At 59.3% G+C, this 20,607-nt stretch overlaps 1 protein-coding gene across 4 annotated transcripts; it reads left to right on the forward strand.

Annotated features, from left to right (window-relative positions):
- Positions 1-1,133: 1,133 nt before the first annotated feature.
- On the forward strand, positions 1,134-18,743 carry TBKBP1 (TBK1 binding protein 1). Of its 4 annotated transcripts, XM_058702888.1 has the most exons (11): positions 1,148-1,265; positions 2,669-2,804; positions 3,185-3,444; positions 3,802-3,924; positions 4,197-4,301; positions 5,331-5,511; positions 6,093-6,268; positions 6,434-6,495; positions 15,095-15,213; positions 15,468-16,195; positions 17,149-18,743. In XM_058702888.1, the coding sequence occupies exons 3-11, from the start codon at positions 3,220-3,222 to the stop codon at positions 17,275-17,277; spliced, it is 1,848 nt and encodes a 615-aa protein (XP_058558871.1). In that variant the 5' UTR covers positions 1,148-1,265; positions 2,669-2,804; positions 3,185-3,219; the 3' UTR covers positions 17,278-18,743. The 4 variants fall into 4 exon arrangements, with proteins under 4 accessions (XP_058558870.1, XP_058558871.1, XP_058558869.1 ...); XM_058702887.1 differs by lacking the exon at positions 2,669-2,804 and having other exon boundaries at positions 1,134-1,265; XM_058702886.1 differs by lacking the exon at positions 1,148-1,265 and having other exon boundaries at positions 1,866-2,804.
- The last annotated feature ends 1,864 nt before the right edge of the window (positions 18,744-20,607 follow it).

A 20,607-nucleotide genomic window follows, 5' to 3' on the forward strand; every position in this document is an offset into this window, starting at 1 on the left:
GGCCAGAAAAGTAGGCTCCAGTTCCCAGCAGCCTGAACCTTCCCTCCAGATGGGAGGCTTCACAGCTAAATGCTGAGCCTACCCCAAGCCTATAAACCTGCTTCCCTGGTTGGCCTGTCAGAAGTTAGCCAGAGTCCTGCAGAGTTTCCTCTCATCATTCAATACCTGCAGCCAAGGCTGACCATGCCTCTGCCCACGGTGTTTAATCCACCAAGGAATAATCAAAATGACTCATGAACACCTCCTGAGGATTCACCCAGCACCTTTAGTTCTGATTCCCCATTCTTCCCCCAGGGGTGCCTGGGTTGGGAAAGATCTCCAACTTTATTTAGAGAGGTTAAGTGATTTGCCCAAGGTCACGCGGTGGGAAAGTGGCAAAACAAAACGAAAGGAAACACACACAAAAACTTGTGCCTCCTGCCCAGCAGTTTGGCAAGTGCTCAAATCATCTTTGTGGAAAGGGTGAAATGTGTTATTCCTTCACTTCACTGGCCTGTGGGTGAGGGGACTGTGTCAGGGGGAGGAAAGCCGCTTCCCTTCTTAAACGAACCTCTGACCTCCTTAGTTCACTCTCACTTCCGAAGAAGTTACCAAATTTAACTCTAATCTCTCCGACTAGACCCTATGGTCCGTGTCTCTATTATCAGAGCAATGCCCCCATCCCCAAGAGCAAGGAAGAGTAACTCGAGTATTTTCCTTCTCGAGAGAGCAAAGACCAAAACCCAAACCCAAATCCAAATCCAAATAAATAGCTTCACTTTCCCCTCAAATACACAGCCCCCAAGCAAACCCCAAAGCGCCACCTGAGCCCTTGCGCGGCCCGCAGGCGCCCCGACACGCGCCACGCCACGCCACACTGCGTTAGGGAGGCGTCGGGGAGGGGGCGCGGAGCGCGGGCCGGGCGCGGCGGGGAGCCGGGGGGCGCCGGGCGCGCTGCCAGGCCGCGCCGCACCGCGGGGGCTGGCCGCCCCTCGCCACGTGGTGGTGGCAGCGGCGGGGTCCCGGGCGCCTTCCCAGCTGGAGAAACCCGGAGCAGCCGGGGAGGAGGAGGAGGAGGAGGCGGCGGCGGCGGCGGCGGAGGAGGAGCGGGGCGGGCGGGAGGGAGGGGGGCTGGGGGGAGGGGTGGGGGGTGGGGAGAGACCCGGCGGCGGCGACAGGGCGAGAGCGGAGCGCGGTGCCAGGGGGGTGGGGGCACCGGTGCCCGTCTGGGGAGGGAGCAGGCGGAGGGGGTAAGCTGCGATTACAAGCAGGAACCGGCAGCAGCTGTGAGTCCCCGGCGGGGCTGGGGCGGGGGGGGGGGGGGGAGGGGAGCGGCGCCCGGGGCCGGCCGGGGTCGCAGGGTGGGCCGGAGGAGGCGACGGGAGGTTGGCGGGCAGTTGGCCCTGGCGGGCCGAGAGGGGAAGGGTCCGGCGCCGGCCTCCCGCGTTCCCCCTTTTCCCCCTCCGCCGCCGCTGCTCAGGCCGCACCGCCTCGGGAGCCCCTTCCCCGGCCCGGGGACCGCCGACTGGGGGCCCGGGGCTTGGCCAGCGGTGGGGGAGGGGGCTGCGTGGTCTCGGCCCCCGAGAGGGGAGGGGCGACAATTTCTGTCCGCCGAGCTAAAGGGGTTTAAAGGGCGGCTCTTAAAGGGGCCGCAGTAGGGGCCCGGGGCGGAGGAGGCACCCCCTCCCCATCCGCCCTCCGCGGCTCTCACCCGGGGCCGCCGGGCCGGGGAGGGAATGCGGAGGAAGGGAGCGTCTGTCCGGGCGGCCCAGGGGACAGAGCCCCCGCCACTGGGGCTGGGCCCGAGGTGGCGGACTGGGGGTCTGGGGGGGTGTGGTGAGCGCTGGCGGGCGGAGTTGGGGGGAGGGGATGCGCCTGGAGAGGAAGGGGTTAAAGGTGGGGCCAGCCCTACAAACACGCGCACACACTCCTTACTCAGACCCGGTCACACGCGTCTCCCTGGCACTTAATGGGGGAGGTTTGGGGGGGGGGGGTTGCTGGGGCCCGGGCTTGAGCCACCTTCACTCCAGGCTCCTGCTGCGCGGCTTTGGGAGGTCGCGGACCCCGCTGTCTCAACTCAGACCTCACGCCGAGCCCCCTCTCCTACGCGCACACACGCTCCGGGGCGCGCGCGCACACACCTCGGACATTCCCATAGTGCCTCACGTGACACACGGCCCCGAACGTGCCCACCCTTCACACACGCTCACGCACGCGTGCACACACGCGCACACACAAACACACACGGCTTCCTGGCCACTTTCCAACTCCATTCCCGACCCCCAGCCACCCCCAGCGCAGCCCTGCGAAGGCACTCATTGACTGTGACACACCTACACTCATTCACAGACACACACACTCCCCCCCACACATGCCAACCACAGACACACATTCATAAACAGGGCCAGAAGTACACACGCACCCTCTCGCGCGTACTCTTTCGGAGCCCTGAGTCATTCCTGCCCCCTCCCAGGGCTCCTCACTTCCCTGTGTGCAGGCACATTGGCGGGCTGGGGAATTCTTCGGTGGACCCTTTCCAGGGCCCCCCACCCTCTGTGTGTTCCCTCTGACGCTCTGTGAGGACTTCCTGTGGGTCCCAGATCAGGGGCCGGGAGGGCCTGGAGGGTTGCCACAACCCTGGTCTGAGTGGGGGAGGCACTTCCTTTTCCTGAACTCTGGGATCCTGCAGGAAGAAGCTGGGAAGTTGGGCGGGGGCCCCCACAGAGGACGTGCTGACAGTGGTGGGGCTGACTCTCCCAGAAGCACTGGGCTGTAGTGAGGAGCCAGGGGTGCCAGAGGCCGGGGATGAGGAGCGTGGCAGAGAGGTATTTGGGGAAGCAAGGCCTGGGGTGGAGAGGGGCTGAGGAGTGAATCAAGGCAGCCCCGTCTGGGCCCTAGCCTGGGAAGGCAGTCCTTTCCTGCCCACAGGTCTCCCTGGGTTCTGGAAGGAACTCTTCTTTGCTGCTGGCCTGGTTTACTTGTCCCTACTTGTCAGGCCCTCCCTGCCAGAAGTCTTCATCTAGTTACAGCCCCTTCCCCCAAAGGCAGCAGAGAAGAGAAAACAGGGCTGAGTAGTCTGCGGGTAGGCAGGGGTGGGAGCTTCCAAGTTTCCTCTCAGCTGGTCATAGCATTCCTTGGGCCAGGTTGAGGGGTATGGGGGACAACCTCCAGGCTGCCCTCTCCACTGTTGCTCCTGCTCTCCCAGGAGGCCCAGTGGGGGCCGAGGCCCAGGCCCTTGCCATGGAGTCCATGTTTGAAGATGACATCAGCATCCTGACCCAGGAGGCACTGGGGCCTAGTGAGGTGTGGCTGGATGCCCCAGGAGACCCCTCACTGGGAGGGGACATGTGCTCTGCCTCCCACTTTGCCCTCATCACAGCCTATGGGGACATCAAGGAGCGGCTGGGGGGCCTGGAGAGGGAGAATGCCACCCTCCGCCGCCGTCTCAAAGTCTACGAGATCAAGGTCAGAACTTGGAGAAGATGGGGGTCTGGCTGTGTGTGTGTTGTGGGGGTTGGGGATCCCAGGAATCGCAAAGAGGGATCAGGATGCACACTCTTGGGAACCTGAGGGTCCCCCGTGAGAGATGTGGCTGCTTTGGATGGGAAGGGTCAGGAAAGGATCCTGAGCCAAAGGGTGGGACCTTGCATCTAAAAAAGATCTGGTTGGCGGGAGATGCCTCCAGGCCGTGTGGATCCCACTTGAGCAAGGGGAGGGAGAGGCGAGGACTTCAAGGCAGGTTGTGAGGTGGGAGCCCAATCGAGGCTGAAGCCTGGGCAGGGAGCCGGGCACCAGCTCTCCTGAGGACCTGCCTGCCCACAGTACCCGCTGATCAATGACTTTGGAGAGGAGCATGGCTTCTCTCTGTATGAAATCAAGGATGGCTCCCTGCTGGAGATGGAGAAGGTCAGCCTGCAGCAACGGCTCAACCAGTTCCAGCATGAGGTGAGTCCCTCGCTGGCCTCCCAGCCCAGACTGGGCTCCCTGGACCCCTTGCTCCAGTGTATTTCTGACAGTCCCCTCTCTCTACCCCCCCAGCCTCTGTCTCCTTGGTCAGCGATGGCCACAGTCTTCCCTAGAATGGGTTGCAGCCTCTCCCACCCCGCTTCCATTGGGTGCTGGATGTGTGGGTGGGAGGTATGGGGAGCTGCTCGGCCCCCAAGTCAAGGATGGGCCTGACCATGGTGTGCTCTCCATCCTCTCTGGGCCCCATTCAGTTGCAGAAGAATAAGGAGCAGGAAGAACAGCTTGGGGAGATGATCCAGGCTTATGAGAAACTTTGCGTGGAGAAGAGCGACCTGGAGACAGAGCTGGGGGAGATGGTGAGGCCCAGGGAGCCGGGGGTGCTTGAGGCTGGGACCTTTGTTGTATGATTGTGTGTGACCCCATGTGTGTGTGTTTGTGGTGTGGACCCCAGTGGGTTTGAGTGCCCGTTTGCCCTTGTGAGGGGGGCTGAGTGTGTCATACAGGTTGTGAGTGGCCCTCAGGACACCCTGGCCACGCGGTGACAGTAGGTGACTATGTGAGTGACCCTGTCGACAGCGTGTCTCCGGGCGAATGTTTGTGTCTCGTGCTGGGTTGAGTCCGTGCCTATACACTGCGTCTGGAAGGCTGTGTGGGTGAGGGTAGAGGTAATCAGGTCTCTGTGGCTGCTGGGACTGGTCCTGGCATGTGTGTGATTCTGAGTAGGGGTATGGCCACGCGCGTGAGCAGGTGTCAGAATCAGGACACGTGGTCTCTGCCAGCTCCTACCTGTGAGTTGGGTCGAGTCACTTAGCCTCTGTCCCTCCTCTGAAAAGGGCAAACGATAACAATACTGCTGAGTTGTTGTGGGACGTTTGTGTAAGAATGCTTCGCCTTAATAATCATAAACACTTAACATAGCACTTAACTATGTGCCAGGCACTGTTGTTATCTCTTTAGATATATTTACTCATTTTAATCCTTGCAACAAACCTAAGAGGTAAGTGTGGTTATCCCCGTGTTATAGATGAGGTAGGTGAAGCCCAGAGTGGTTGTCACATGTGCAAATAGAACTTATTATGCTTCTGAGGGCGTAACTATGTCTGGACTGGACTGAGGGGCTGTGTGTTCTTAGAAGTGTCCCGCAAGGAAGAGGCGTTAACTCTGACCTTGCAAGGGGCAATAGCCAGAAACATCTGCATTGCAGTTGCTGGGAGAGGAGACCTCACACTCATAGCCACTTGAGAGTGCAGTTGGGATGTGTGACCTGGGGCCTCTGCTCCGTTTAGGGGTGATGGCTTCCCAGACATGGGGAAGTCCTGGCTTTGGGGGGCCCACAGGGGTACCCTGGTCCTGTGCAGACCCTACCCCTTTGTCTCACCCTGCAGCGGGCCCTGGTGGAGACCCACTTGCGGCAAATCTGTGGTTTGGAACAGCAGCTACGGCAGCAGCAAGGCCTCCGGGACGCAGCCTTCCCCAGCCCGAGCCCCCCACCTGCCCCTGCCCCACCTTGTACTGATCTGGACCTGCACTACTTGGCACTGAGAGGGGGATCTGGCTTGAGTCACGGTGAGATCTCCGCGACCCCCTGATGTCCCTACCCCAGCGTCCCCTAGACTAACCCCCATTTCAGTACTACTCTGGAATTGATGGTGAGCACCCCATTATAATGTCTTGTTAAATTTCTCCCATAATTACCCTATGCCTCTTTGCCACCCGTTCCCTCACTTCATCTACTCTTACGCGGTTTCTCCCACTGACACCCCCCTCTACCACCTGCTTTCTCTGGCTACCCCCATGCAATTCCTATGTGTGTCAGCAGAGGGCACCTCCACTCAGAGTCCCCCAGCCGGTCTTACAGTGGTGATTAGCGGAGGCCAGAGGATGCTTGGAGATTTGAATGTGGCCAGGGAATCCTTTCAGGAGGCCATCTTATTTTGTCCTTGGTCTCCTAGAAGATGAGAAAAAAGCAGCTCAGGCCATCCTCCCACACTGCCCTCAGTAGAGGCCTCCCCGGGGTATTTGTCCTCTGGCTATCTTCTGGATCTCTGATGGGGCAGTCCTCACCGGTTTCAGTCTTTGCTGATCTGGGAGTCGGTGGAGGGTGCCAGCAGCTGGACCCAACCTGACATTATCCTCTCTCCTGCCAGCAGGCTGGCCGGGCCCCACACCCAGTGTGAGTGAGCTGGAGCGACGGCGTTTGGAAGAGGCTCTGGAGGCTGCCCAGGGTGAGGCCCGGGGGGCTCAGCTTCGGGAAGAGCAGCTCCAGGCCGAGTGCGAGCGGCTGCAGGGAGAGCTGAAGCAGCTGCAGGAGAGCCGGGCCCAGGTAAAGGACCCCGGGCCAGCACTCCCCGGAGGTCTGAGAGCTGCTGGAAATAGCCGTTAGAGTCCCAGGACGTCCTCCCTGGGTTTCGACTGGCTGTGGGAATGGTAAAGAGGGGGGTCTGGGCGAGGTGACATTGGCGTCTGACCTCCCGGTCTTCCTCCCTAGGATCTCGCCTCCAACCAGTCAGAGCGGGACATGGAGTGGGTGAAAAGAGTCGGGGATGATCAGTAAGTCACATCTGAAATCCTCTCCATCTTAACCCCTGTGCCCTGAGGGTGGCATTTCCCAGGTCCCTGTTTTGGGTCAGTTCTCCCCTCTGTTGTTTGGAGGGCCCCTCTTCCAGCATCAGGCCTGTGGGGTTTGGCTTGCTTGTGTGGCTCTTCATCCTTCACAGGAAGGAGGCGAGGTTCTGGGATGTGCCCCCCGCTTTCTTCTGACACCCAAGCTCGTATCTCCTTGAGGTGTCAGGGGTTGAGGCATTTCCTCAGCTGCTTTGCTGCTATGTTCTGGGTCCCCTGGTGAGTTTCTGGGCCTCTCTGAAGCCCCATTTTTTCTGTGCCAGTAACAAGGCCAGTTAGTTGGGTTAACTGCCCCCTCACTGATGAGGAGGAAGGAGGTGGCGTCTTTCAGGGTCTGTGCTTTGTTTCCCACCTCAGGAGAAAGCTGAGGCCGAGAAGAGGGGCTTACCTGAGTTCTACAGCAGCCGAGAGGGGGGTTAGGACAGGCTCCACTGGGTGGCCCCTGTAGAATCTTGCTGAGAAAGAAGGGCAGCAGGAAGGAGGGAGGGAGCTATGTCAGTGGGGAGTCTAATGGCAGTGGCCTCTGGAGCAGCACTGGGCAGCAAGGGAGAGGGTGAGCGGCAGCCTGACATCAGTGAGCCTGATGCTTTTCACATCCGCACCCTGAACTCCTCCTCTCCCACTTTCTGAGAAATAGAGAGCAAACCTCCTTCCGCCTAAGCCCTCTCCCCTGAGACCAGTTGTGTGGCACAGACTCCCTACTTTCGTTGGAGGGGAAGCATGAGGCCCAGAGAGGGACAGGAACTAACCCTGTGTCACACAGTATACGCAGCTATGGGACCCCAGGGTCCTCCTTCCCGCGGGCTTCCTTCTCACCTTCCTCCCAGCTTCTGGCTACTTGGGGATACCCCTCACCTCCCTCTGCACCCTGGGGTGAGGGCCTGGGTGGAGCTGTGATAGTTGGGGTGGGGGGCGGTGAGAACCAGTTTGTGGGAGTGGTGGGTGGGATCCCTCAGCTAGGCTGCTGAGGAGTGTTGAGGGCTCCTGTGGAGAGGGTCTGCCTTAGCTCGTGGCTGAGGTTCGGAGCCCATCCTAGCCCATGTGCCCAGACCCAGAACACACACACACACACACACACACACACACACACACACACACATTCTAGAACCCTAGCTTGCCTCAGAAGTTATACTGTAGGGCTCTTTATGGGTCACTGAGTCCAGCCCCCTCTTAGCAGACTGGCAGTGAAGGCTCCCTCCAACCGGTTAAACCCAGAGAGAGGACTTTTTTGGCAGGGCTGGAATCTGAACAGCCAGACTTTGAATCCTTCCAGGGATGCAGAGTGGCTTTGCTTTAATGACTTCACCTCTGTGGCCCCAGGTATCCTTCATGGGCTCAGAGGTCAGTCATTAATGAGAGGTGTGAGAGGAAGGCGTAGGGGGTGGGGGGCCAGAGAAGGAGTGGAGGACCCCAAGGGACCAAAGCTGTATGTGAGTGAGTGAAGGAGAACTCCCATAAGGTGCCTTTGGAGGTTGGATCATCCATGCTGCCATTGGGGCCAGAACAGCCTCTTTCCCTTCCCACCCCCAAGGCACCTGCTCCACCCAGCTCCTTTGGCCACAGTGGCTTTGCCCAGGGGCTGGCCAGACCACTCTTACCAGAGGTGACCTCCAGCTCCTCCCCTCCGTCCTCACCGTTGGGACTCTGCATGGGTGCCTCCTGGACCTCTCTCCCCGGTGCCAGTCAGGCTCTGCCTGCCCCGCCTCACACTTTTCAGGCGGAGCATCTCTGGACAGCCCCAGCTTGGCAAGAGTTAATTCTCAGAGGAAGTCCTCACTCCCCCGGCAGTTTTATTTTCTTATAAACTCAGCTCCTTTTGGTAATTGCTTCCCGAGTGTTCCCTCCCCAGTCCTCCCACCTGAGGCCTCAGTCACCTGCTCTCAGCTCACTTTCCCCCACCAGCCCCTCCTCTTTCTTCGACTTGGTCCAGACCCTCCAGGCGAGTGGGAATTTTACCTGTGGGCTTTCCCAGGAGAGGAATGCAGGGCTGGGTTATCCAGATCGGGGTAAGAAAGCTGAAGAGGGGGTCAGAGAAATTCCTGAATCCAGGCCACCCCTAATGTGGGAGTCGTGTGTGTTCCTGAAAGTGCTTACCTGTCTCAGTCTGGACCCCTCCAGGGCAGCCAGTTTTATTGTGGGAGTCCTGGCTGTTCAGAGGCCCCCCCTCGTAGTGCCCTTGCCCTGTTAATCCCCACCCCACCGCACAGTGGTCCTACTGGTACTAAGTGGACAGGCCTGGGAGGCAGCCCTGGCCCCAAGGATTCCAGTCCCTCCCATCCCAGCCCCCAGCCCACCAGCTCCAGTCGTCAGTGTTCCTCCGAAAGTGGGCACCCCGACCAGGCCACTCTGCCACCTTCCATGGCTGACCTCTGGGCAAGATTGCCCTGCTGTTTGCTCAGCCCAGCACCTGGTGGCTGGTGCCCAGGGGATAAGTTGTCCCAGAAGAAGAGCCGCTGGAGGCCAGTCAGGGGCCAAAAGCAAGGATGAGGGAGGAGAGGCAGTGGAGACCAGCCTGCTCCTTAGGATGTGCAGGGAGGTAAGGACCCTGGGGGGGTCTCAGCCGAGGTGGGGGGGGTGCAGAACCCACGGCCCCCTCCCCTCTGAGCCTAGCTCAGAGTCACAGGTCCTGAGTGTGGCCTTTCTGAGGGTGTGGCTAGTGCTGAGGGTGGAGGGGAAATTGTGGAGAGGGGGTTCCTTAAGGGGGCTGAGGGCTCAGGCGGGCTGACTCAGTGAAGGGGGTGAGGGCCCAGTGAAGGAGGGGAGCCCCCCTGTGAGAAGACAGGGGCTTAGTATGAGTGATGAGGGAGAGAACGATAGGGCTTGCTTTTTTTCCCCAACGTGGGGGGCTCAGTGTTGCAGCCCTGGCCCTTTTCCGCCCCCCCCCCCCACCCCTCTCTCCGCCCACAAGCCTCTGCGTGGGCTGCGGTTAGTGGTGGGGGAGAAGTGTGAACTCGGAGAGAGAGGATGGAAACTCTGCACAGAGGTCAAGGGCAGTGTGGGGTGGGTCAGGACGGAAGTCGGAGACCCCCGTGTACCCTGAGCTTAACTTCATGCCCCAGAACCAGCAGACCCAGGGCCTCCCCCTTCACGCTTCTCACCCTCCCTACTTCCTTTCTTTCAAATTTCCTTCAGCCAAGGCAGGGGTGCTCACAGGAATTAACCCCTGAGCACTTGCAGCCTTGGGACTCCCCGAGGGTGGGGAGGGGCTCGGAAGGTGAGGCCCACCACTCCCACCTGATTGTGGTCTGAGGGATTGGTGGGCTTTGAATCTGCCTCTTCCTTTGCTAGGAAGGCAGAGAGCAGCTCTTACCCACACTCTCTCCCTAGAAGGGAAACTGCACATCCTCTCCTCCTCGTTCTGAAACCAAAGCCATTGAGCTGGTTGGCGTCTCCAAAGAAGGATCAAAAAGGGGTTTCTTTCTTTCTCTTGGGCATATTCCCAACTCTTCGTCCATATGCCAGACACCACGGAAGGCGGTTTACCTACACCATCCCATTTCCTTCTCACAGAAGATGTGGTGACAGTTCTGTCCCCTTTTAGTGCTGAGCAAACTGAGGTACAAAGAAGTGAAGTACTTGGAGAAGTTCAACGCGAAGTTAAGTGCGAATACCCCGCAGGCCCTCAGCAGATGGGGCGATAGTACCTCTGTGGTGTTTCTCTGGTTCAGGTTCTTCCTCAGGTAGGAGGGCCCTTCCGGGAGGGGTGACCAGTGAATTATTGGCCCAACCTGCTCAATTTTGAAAGTGGAAATTTCAGTATGTTAAAATGTCAGAATCTTAGTAATTCTGCCAGGGCCGCTAGTGGGAGCCAGGACGGTCCAGGGCAAGTTGGGATGGCTGCCTCCCCCCCCCCCCGACCCCCACCCCCCGGCCCCCCACCTTGGTTCCCAGTCCCACTGTGAGTGCTCAGCTTGGCTGTGTCTGGGGAGGCTTTCTTGACACTGTGAACTTCTAGCTGTGCTGGGAGCATGGCAGGGGCTGCCATGAAGAGCCGGGCTCTGGGGACCGCAAGTCATAGCTGGTCGAGGAGAGTGGAGGGGCTCAAGGCGCCTAAAAGGAAGTGGTACAGCAGTGGGTTGTTGCAGAGTGACTTCCTCCTCCCCTGGCCCGCAACCTCAAGTCCGCTCCACGGCCCGGTGCCTGTGGTTCCCTCCCCGAGGGTCGGGCGGGAAGGCTGCTGCTGGGTGTGCCCGTGGGTGGTGGAAAGTTTGGTCCCTAAATTCCCCCACGAGAGTGAGGTGGCCGGGGACAGCTGGGGACGGCAATGGGCAAAGAGGGAAGAGCCGGGAATGCTGGATTTCTGTTTTCCTCCTGATTCTGAGTCAGCTGGTGATTCTGACCACATGACCAGCTCGGATGCTGACCCCAATCCTAACCCTAATGCCGATCCCACCCCCGAGACTTGAACCCTGCCCCTCATCCTGTCCCAAGCAGTGTCCACAATCCTGACAGGAAATGAACTACCAACCCCAGCCCTCATCTGACCCTGACCCCAGCCTCGATCCTGACCTCAAGGCCATCCCTAGTTCTAATCCCGTGGCCCAACCACTGGCCCTCACTGTGGCCCAGCCCAGCAGAGGCACCCAGTGAACTTCCCTGGGGAAGATGCCACAGGGTCTGTGTGCCTCACAGCTGGTTCGGGGTAGAAAGAGCCCCTTTCCAGAGCAGGGTGCTTCGGTCTCTAACCTTCCTCAGCTCAGTTGCTTTGTCAATCACAGTGAAGATTATTGTTTCTAGATGAAAATTTGAGATCCCCGAATTATTCATGGAAAGAATGAATGAAAGGATAAGTCAATGAAGGGTGGGAAGACTTGCAGTGGAGGGAGCCTTCCTTCCTGCCAGCTCTGCCATTTGCACCCTGGCTCCTCCGAAGGTGCCAGCTCAGCAGGCTGAGGTGCCAAAAGCAGGTTTGAATCTCCGCTCTGTGACCTTGAGCCAGCTTCTTAACAGCTCCGATCTCCCACATATGTCTGGCACCTTCCTCTCCCCTCCCAGGGCAAGGGTGGTGATGCCCAGGCTACTGTAAAGCTCCCCAGCTCCCTCTCCTCCTGCTCCTCCTCCTCCTCCTCCTCCTCCTCCTCCTCCTCCTCCTCTTTCCCTTCTGCTACCTTCCTGTCTCTCCTTCCTCCCTTTCCTGATCATCTTGGAAGGCAGCATATAGCCTAATGGTCAGTAGCCTGGACTTTACAGTCCAGGATGCCAGGGCCCAGTTTCAGCAACTCCACTGCTACTAGGCTTTATGACTTTGCAAGCCTCAGGTCTCTTATCTAGAAAATGGAGATCATAGTGGCAACGCTGTAGGGTTGTTGAGAAGATTCAGAAAAGTTCTTTAGCATAATGCCTGGCCTATGGTAAGCGCTCATAAAGGCTATCTACCGTTCTTTTCTCTCTAGGTCTCTCCCAGGTTCTGAGAGACTCAGAACTTTCTCTCATAATGTAAGCAATCGGGAAGTGCCCAAATTTAGCCATCTGCTGCCGTTCACCTGACCCTTCCCAGACAGTCTCGATGGTGGAAAATAGCATTCAGGTGTGGGCCAGGAAGCCAGGAAATGGAATGTGTGTTCAGGTGCATGTGCGCAACCCTTGGTTGTGTAGTGCAGTTGAGATTTTTTCCATTGAATTGGCAGTGTTTTCTAATGTGAGTCATTCAGGTCGTTAGTGTATTTAGCACCCTGGGCCTGAGCATCTTGAGGTGGGAAGAGGCGCCTGATGAAGGGGGGAGGTCCTGAGGGGCCCCACCACCTGGCCTAGGGTCCTAGGGGTCTTTCTGAGGCTGCCTGGGGCTCCAGGAGGACAATAGTCACTTGCCCTCCCCCATCCCACTCCCCCTGCCCCACACCTGGTCAAAGCTGGGGGAAAGTCTGGGCGGTCTGGGCCAGGGGCTTCTTCCTTCCATTTCCTGCTGTCCTGTTTTTCCATGAGGAGGGTGCCAGGAGCAGGGCGGTAGAAACTGGGGTAGCTCCTGACAAGGGGAGGAAGGCATGTAGGGGAGAGATAGGGGCCTGGGAACTGAGTGTGGCAGGTGAGATCTCTAAGGCTGGGTGTGAAGGCGACGACCTGTATCTGTCACCTGAGATACAGCAGTGAAGGCGGATGGGGAGAGAAACTTGCAGCTGCTTGGCCTGAGAGGGCGCTCCTTCAGTGCCCTAAGAGCCCCTCCTGCTCCCACCACAAGCCCCCAGTCTGATAGGGGAGACATAGCTCCTGCACTCAGTCTGAAGCGGGGAGCCTGTCATTGGAGAGTCCCCAGTTTAATGTGGGACACACAGGCTAGATCCTCCTGTCTGATGGGGAAGATGCCGTTTCTTCCCACAGACACATGAGATCAAAGTCGGGGAACACAGGACATATAACACAAGGGCTGAGATGTGATGGGATTGAGGGCTACAGCGTCTTGGCCAGAGTTCGTCCCCCAAAAGACTCCTTCCTCTCTGCTCCTGTCCATCCCTGTGCGCCCTCAGATGGGTAATGAGTGCTCCCTCTCCCTGGGAAGTGGGCTTGCCCCCCAGAATCCCAGCCTCTTTGCAGTAATTTGGCTTTGGCCCAAATGAGTTAAAAATAGTTTTGTTGTGGGAGGGGCTGTTGTCTCCCCCATCACCCAGCTCACCCCAGGATTAGCAAGAATCAGCCAGCAAGCAGAGAGCGCAGAGCAAGGGAGCTCGGTCATTATCTACCCTCTGCACCTCGGCTTTTCCTGCCCTCTGAAGCCCTAACCTCATGACTTCCCCTGCTCTCCTCCAGGGTCTCTCTCTCTCTCTCTCTCTCTCTCTCTCACACACACACACACACACACACTCTCTCTCTCTCTCTCTCTCTCTCTCTCTCTCTCTCTCTCTCCCTCTCTCTCTCTCTCTCCCCCCCCTCCCGTGTCTCTCTCTGTCTCTCTCACCCTCTAGTACACTGTTCCTCATGCTCATACTGGCCTCGCTCTTACCTGCACTCCCTCCTGTCCAATGCATCCTCTCTCCCGTGACCATTACTTCAGGATGGGGACAGGGCCCGCAGGGTCTGGACACCTGCCCCTCCATTCATGCCCAGCACCCTACAGCTCCAAGAGCAAGAGCGCCTCCCCTGGGAGGAAATCCATCTAGAGTGGCTGAGTCTCTGCCTGCCACTCCCCTCCAGCTCAGCTCCAACTTCCACAAAGCTCTGGAGTCCCTTCTGGACTTGGTAAGGGGGTGGAGACATCAGAGGAAACAAAAACCGCTGTCTCCCAGGCTCTGTCCAAGCCCTGAACAGAGATGAAAGCAGTGACCCAAGGCGACGCAGAGCTGCCTGTGAGGTCTGGAAGGGCTCCCTGGAGGTATGCAGCCCAGGCTGGGAGAGGGGAGGGGCAGTGCAGAGAGAGATTACCTTCCGTAGTTCTGGGTCAAAGTGACCCACAGAGAAAGGAAGAGAAAAGGAAGTGGGTTAAGTCTTGGCTAAGTTCAGACTCTGTTCCAGCTCCATGCAGGTGGGTGCCCAGGAGGAAGTGGGAGGAAGAAAGGGAAGCAGAAAGGCACATGGATTGGGAGGTTCAATTCATTCTTCACTTCCTGAACATCTACTGGGTACCAGGCCTGGGCAAGGCGCTGGGAATATAAATACAGCCACATAATGCTCCCTTTCGAAGAACTCCCAGGGCAGTTCCAGAACAAGACAACTTCTGTAAGTGCTTATTGTGGGTGGCGCCCTCTGGAGGTGTGCAGTACACGGCAGCTGTTCACAAAGATCTCCACCTAAAGGGCTCCCTGGAGGCCCTGGGAGGTGCAAGACTGAACACTCAGAGGCAGCTCTGAGCTGAAAGCAAGGGCAGTGGACCTGAAACTTGGCTGACTTGGGTTCAAGTTTACCAGGTGGTTCCTCTGCCGAACCAGAAGGCTGTGTCTTCACTTATGGAACGGGGGCTCCTCTTAGGCTGTACAACACTGGTCCCCCGTCTTCCCAAGGTGAGGACTCCTCATGGATCCCCTGCCCCCAACACCACAGATTTCACCTACACTTTTACTGGTTGCTCTTTGAGAAAATTCACAGTAACGAAAGCTACTATAAATTCGGCGCAGTTTTTTTTTGTTTGTTTGTTTTGTTTTTTTTTGATGAATCTGTGTTTTATTCGTCACCACAGCTTCTGGACAGATTAGAAAAACGTTCACACATCCCTGAATCAGATGTGCTCAGGCCATAGACTATGCTTGATGAACACATGGATTCAGGGACCCCCTGGAATCACTGAGCTCCCCAGCCTCAGCCTTATAGTCTGGGAGCCACTGCCCTAGCCCCAGGTAAGGTTCACTGGGAAGAGAGGGAGGCTCCCTGGAAGAGGTAGTGTTGGAGGTAGAACTTAAGGCCAAAGAGAACTCTGCAGCTGGGGTAGGAGAGCCCTGGAGGGAAGGGAGAGCCAGCTGCTCGGGCACAGCCAGTTCTCCCTCCACGCGGTGACAGTAAGCCCACTTCCCTTCTCCTCTTCTTCACCCGCTGCCTTCTGACCTCAGGGTCAGGGCAGGCTGGCGTCCAGCCTTGACTGGGCGGGGGCTGGGGTGTCCTTCAGGGTGAATTTGGCGCTGGCTTACACGGAGCTGACAGAGGAGCTGGGCCGGCTTCGGGAGTTGAGTTCCCTGCAGGGGAGGATCTTGAGGACTCTGCTGCAGGAGCAGGCCCGGAGTGGCGGTGAGAGGGGGCCTGGAAGGGGCGGCCCGGAGCTGGGTCCCAAGGGAGGGGGTGGGGGGTGGGTAGCTGTGGCTACCATCTCGCGTCCTGGGGCCACCCCTGCCTTCCTTTCCCTGCCGGGTCGTTTTTCACCCGCTCGCGTTCCGAGGAGAGAGGGTAGGGTGGGCGTCGGGCGCCGGCACGCCCATGGCTCCCCAGTGCTGACGCCTTCTCTCCCCACCACTGCCCTTCCCCTCGGCTTGCTTCTCTTCCAGGCCAGAGGCACTCGCCTCTGTCGCAGCGCCACTCCCCGGCCCCCCAGTGCCCCTCCCCGTCCCCGCCCGCCCGAGCGGCGCCCCCGTGCCCCCCGTGCCAGTCCCCCGCCCCCCAGCGCCGCTCCCCCGGGCCCCCGTGCCCCTCGCCCCAGCAGCGCCGCTCGCCGGCCTCGCCCTCCTGCCCGTCGCCCGTCCCGCAGCGCCGCTCGCCGGTGCCGCCGCCGTGCCAGTCTCCCAGCCCGCAGCGCCGCTCCCCGGGGCCCCCCACCTGCCCCGCCCCGCAGCCCCGGCCCCCGCCGCCCCCGCCGCCGGGCGAGAGGACGCCGGCCGAGCGCGCCTACGCCAAGCCGCCCAGCCACCACGTGAAGGCCGGCTTCCAGGGCCGGCGCAGCTACTCGGAGATGGCGGAGGGCGCGGGCTACGCGGGGGCCTCGCCGCCCTGGCTGCAGGCCGAGGCGGCCACGCTGCCCAAGCCGCGGGCCTACGGCGGCGAGCTCTACGGGCCCGGCCGGCCGCTCAGCCCGCGACGCGCCTTCGAGGGCATCCGGCTGCGCTTCGAGAAGCAGCCCTCCGAGGAGGAGGAGTGGGCCGTGCCCACCAGCCCGCCCAGCCCCGAGGCGGGCACCATCCGCTGCGCCTCGTTCTGCGCGGGCTTCCCCATCCCAGAGTCGCCCGCCGCCACCGCCTACGCCCACGCCGAGCACGCGCAGTCCTGGCCGTCCATCAACGTGAGTGGGGCGCCCGCTTGTCACCTGAGGGCCGGCCGCCTGCCTCGGCCCCCGGCCCCTCGCCTCTCAGGGGCAGCCTAGGCCCGTTACTTCTCTCTCCGGGCCTTTTGCTTGCGTAGGTGGGGCCTGCACCGTTACCTCTCTCTCAGGGCGGCGGTTAAGGGCATGGGCTTCAGAGTCACAGTCCCAGCTTTGATCCCTGACTTCACCGCTTAGCAGCTGTGGGACCTCGGACAGGTCACTTATCCCACCTGATCCTCAGTTGTCGTATCTGCAAAATGAGGGCAGTGATTATATGATCTAATTCCGTTGGAGGGCTCCTAACAGGGAGGCAGTGAGCCCGAAGCCCTCTCCTGTTAGACTGGTGATGGAGGCCGTGCTGACTGCCACAGGTCTGGGGCCCACACAGGGCCAGGCCTGCTCATCCAGTTCCCTCCATCTGGTCTCAGAGCCCCTGCTCTTTTCCGGCTGTCCTAGAAGACAGCCTATCTCAGGGCTCTATCATTTCCCTGAAATAATGAGTTTCCCGAATGTCAGAGCCAACCCTTGCCACCTGGAAGGACCAAAATATATTCTAAAGCCAGACAGAAAATTATTTTTGGGTTGTACATTGTTTGGGATTATCCATTGCTTTGAGTTATCTGGGAGCTGTGTCTTAGTCACTCTGGGGGCATGTCTGGGTCTTGGCTTCCCTCATTACCGTAGATGACCTGGTAGGCTGAGCATACGCACCTCCCGGGGCCATAGGCCCTGGGTTGGGGGAGTGGATGCTGAGCTGGTGGGAGGTGGGCAGGGAATGGGGAGAAGGAGGAGTGGTGCTGGACAGAGGGTGACCAGACCCTTTCTGCATGCTGCAGCCCTCCCTGCCCTGGGTCTCGGGAAAGGGCAGGCTGGGCTGTGGGGATCGTGAGGGAGGGCTGGGGACCATAGGTGACTCCCCTCTCTCTCCACAGCTGCTGATGGAGACAGTGGGCTCTGACATCCGCAGCTGCCCCCTCTGCCAGCTAGGTTTCCCTGTTGGGTACCCGGATGATGCCCTCATCAAACACATCGACTCCCACCTGGAGAACAGCAAGATCTAGGGTGCCTCCCCCACCCCCTGGCTGTTTCTCCATCTTCTCTCATCACCCCCACTCACTCACTCACTTTGAATGCTGCATGAATCTCGTGGGGGGCCCTTGCCCCTTGCGACCCCCAGATACCTCCACTAGCTACCGAGTCAACGTGTGTGCCGTCTTCCCTGGTCCAGGCACCACTCAGCCCTGGCTCTTCCTGGAAGGCCAGCCGAGGCTGTCCCCAGCTCCCTGGCTTCCACTGGGGAGGTGGGGATCTGGGCTGAGATGGGGAGGGGCGTACCCCACCCAGCCTCTCTCTCTGCCTTTCTGTTCTCAGACAGGGTTGGATCCGTCGCCACCGCCTGCCCGCCTGCCCGCTGCTTGGGCCTGGGGGAGGGGGAGGGTATCAGAGGACTCCAGGAGCTCCCCTAGCCACTCCCCGGATGTCCATCTTTCTCAGGCTGTGCTCTGTCCAGGGAGCGCCTCCCTGTGGGGTCCCAGAGCCTGCCTTGCACACTGATGCCAGTTCCTCCGTCCCATGGCCAGCTCGGGGCTCTTGGCACGGGCCCCTCCCCCTCGGGGGAAGGAGGCATCTTGTTTCTTGCCATTCCCTGCAGGCCGGTCTTGTTCTCCTCTGCTCCCCTGGGGAATAAGGAGGGTGGGAGAGGAGAGGGAAGACCCTGGAGGACTGGAGGGATTCAGCCTAAAGAGGCTGCCCTGAGGGTGGGGATGAGAGGCGGGGGCCATCCTGCAACTTGACCCTCAGGCCAGGGGAGTATCTGTGCTAGCCTCCCAGGCCCCTGCCTCCCCCTGGAGCCCCTAGCACCAAGACACAGATTGTTAAGACAGATGCTCCCCTTCACCCTTACCCCTCTCGAGTCCCTGACACCACAGGTGCCCTGGAGCCCGTGTGTGACTCGGCCTCTGATAGCTGGGTGGGTGTCATCATCCCTGCCTCCCAGGCCAGAACCTGTGGATGGGCCCAGGGTGCTGTTGGAGATCAACTTCAAAAGAGCTAACCCCCTTCCCACACCCCAGCGACCCACATTCCCTCTGTGAAATCTACCTCAGAGTCGTACCCTCAGAAGGATGGGTAAGCAGGAGGCCGGGGGTCCCCAGGGCTGAGGTGGGGAGCTTCCTATGGCAAGAGCCTGCTGCCCCACGATGAATCCAACCCCCCCACTGCGAGCCTCTCCCAGGTCTCAGCCCCGGGCTGGTGGCAGTGGGCGCTACCGTCAGTGCATGTACCATTCTGATCCAACACTTCCAGGCACCCCCCGCCTCCTCACACCCCTCCCCTCCTCCTCAGTGCAGGGGAGTGAGGAGGTGTATCAGGCAGGAAGGGGCCAAGGACTCCAGAGACACGTGGCATTGTACCTTGAGTGTTCCCCCAGGGAGGGGAAATGAGAAGGGGGCCTGGAGAGGGGAGGTGGGGGCCCCTGAGCTCTCTGAACAAGTTTAAAGTCCAAATAAAACTTACCTGTTCCATCTGCTCTTGGTCTGTGCCCTCCGTGGCTGGGGTGGGGAGACAACCCTTGGTCGCGGGAGGTCTGGCAAAACCCAAGGAACCACAACTATGGCAGGGTGGGCCATGTTTTCTTTATTTTGATGTTTATTTATTTTGAGAGAGAGTGAGAGCAAGGGAGGGGCAGAGAGAGAGAGAGAGAGAGAGAGAGAATTCAAACAGGCTCCATGTAGTGCCGAGCCCGCCTCGGGGCTCGAACTCACAGACCAGGAGATCATGGCCTGAGCTGAAATCAGGAATCGGCCACTCAACTGCCTGAACCACCCAGGCACCCTGACATGGAGTGTATTTAAAAGAGATCCGGAGCAGTAGAGGGTGTCTTTGTGACAATGCAGCCAGCCACCCAGCCCTGAGCAGTTGTCTGGGGCTCGAATTTTCCCTCCCAGCAGGTCTGGCAGGTAGAGGTTCTGAAGCCTTGGGGCTTCAGCAGCAGCTGTTTCTTCATCAAATGATTTTTGCATGCCAAGAACCAAGCTGGGCCTCTAAGAGAAAGAACATCCGTGTTCCATGTCCTCGTGGTTCTGAGAGCAGGAGAGGGACTGGACCCCAGGCTCAGCAGCTGCCTTGAAAGCCCCACAGACTGGGAGGTCAAAGCCAGGCCATGAACCTGTGACTTCTGCCCCAGACGGGGCGGTGCCCTCTGTGTGCAGGAAAGGCCTCAGCTGTATTCACCAGCTCTGGGTGCCTTTCATTTCCATGTGACCCTTTCAGGCCCAGGATTCACTTAAAAGGCTGGAACAGTTGCTCATCGAAGTCCTAAGGTTCAGCTCCAGATGCAGGATTCCTCCCCATTCAGCACCAAGGTCCAGACCCCAGTGGGGAGATGGCCCAGCTTCCCCTGCTCCTCTGTTGCAGTTAACAACTACAGCTGGCTTCTAAAAGTTCTTCCAGCCTTGATTCCATCTGCAGCCAAATCCTGAGTGCCAGGAAAGGTGAGAATAGCCATCCCTATGGGACATGGCTTCATAAGCCATGGGAAAGAAGGTTCCGGAGGCTTGTGGAACATAGGCACTCAGTGCAACCTGGGTCTCCTCCATCTCGGTCAGCTCCTGTGGAAGAAGGCAGCACCCAGGTTTCTGGGTCTGGGTCCTCTTTGGATCTCTGGAAACATTTGCTAGAAGGGCACGAGTGAGTTAGGGGTGGTACAGGGACACGAGGCAAAGAGAAGTCCCAGTCATTGAGGTAAGGGGGAAAGGATGACCCGGAATGAGCTACAGGTAGGGGCATGACCTAGGTAGCCACTTCCGGTCCTTGACATGTCTAAAGGCGCGAGGGAGCCCAGGTATCCCACACCTAGACATCTTCCGGGTCACTGGGGTGAAGGGCTCATGGGGACAGAGGGTGCATATTCTGGCGGTTTGTCTCCTTGATTTTTAGGGACTTGGGAAGGGGCTGGCTCAGTTACAGGGCAGAAAGTTGCTACGGACTGGGTAGGGAAGGGGGGAAAGCTAGTGTCCCCAGCCCAGGTCCTTCAGAACTGCAGGCTTTCATTTAATGACCCCCCCCCCCCCCCCGCACAGGAGAGGACGTGAGAGGTGGGGGGTGGTGCTGAAGGAGGACTGAGAAGCCCTGCCCAGAACGCTCTCCTCCCAAGTGGGATGGTGATCAGACAGGACCCTGGCTGCTCTGGCTACCTGTGGCTCTGTGGGAGTAATGCGGGGGGGACATGAGGGGCTGAGAGAGTGTGGGGGCAAGGGATCCAGATCACCAGGCTTCTGGAAAAGTGAGGAGGATGACACAACTTTCATAGGGGCAAAGTGGAGGGAAGACCCCGCTGCGTCTGGAGAAGACGCCCAAGGGACCCGCTCGCTCTCGCCAGCACAGACCCAGAG

This window comes from Neofelis nebulosa, chromosome 16 (genome assembly GCF_028018385.1).
Source record: "Neofelis nebulosa isolate mNeoNeb1 chromosome 16, mNeoNeb1.pri, whole genome shotgun sequence".
NCBI classification, from domain to species: domain Eukaryota; kingdom Metazoa; phylum Chordata; class Mammalia; order Carnivora; family Felidae; genus Neofelis; species Neofelis nebulosa.

Excerpts from the sequence above, each read along its gene's own strand:
- TBKBP1 (XM_058702887.1), top strand. The coding sequence starts at position 3,220 with ATGGAGTCCATGTTTGAAGATGACATCAGCATCCTGACCCAGGAGGCA. Across the intron at positions 3,925-4,196 it reads TCAACCAGTTCCAGCATGAG|TTGCAGAAGAATAAGGAGCA; the intron begins GTGAGTCCCTCG and ends GGCCCCATTCAG. Across the intron at positions 5,512-6,092 it reads GGGATCTGGCTTGAGTCACG|CAGGCTGGCCGGGCCCCACA; the intron begins GTGAGATCTCCG and ends CTCTCCTGCCAG.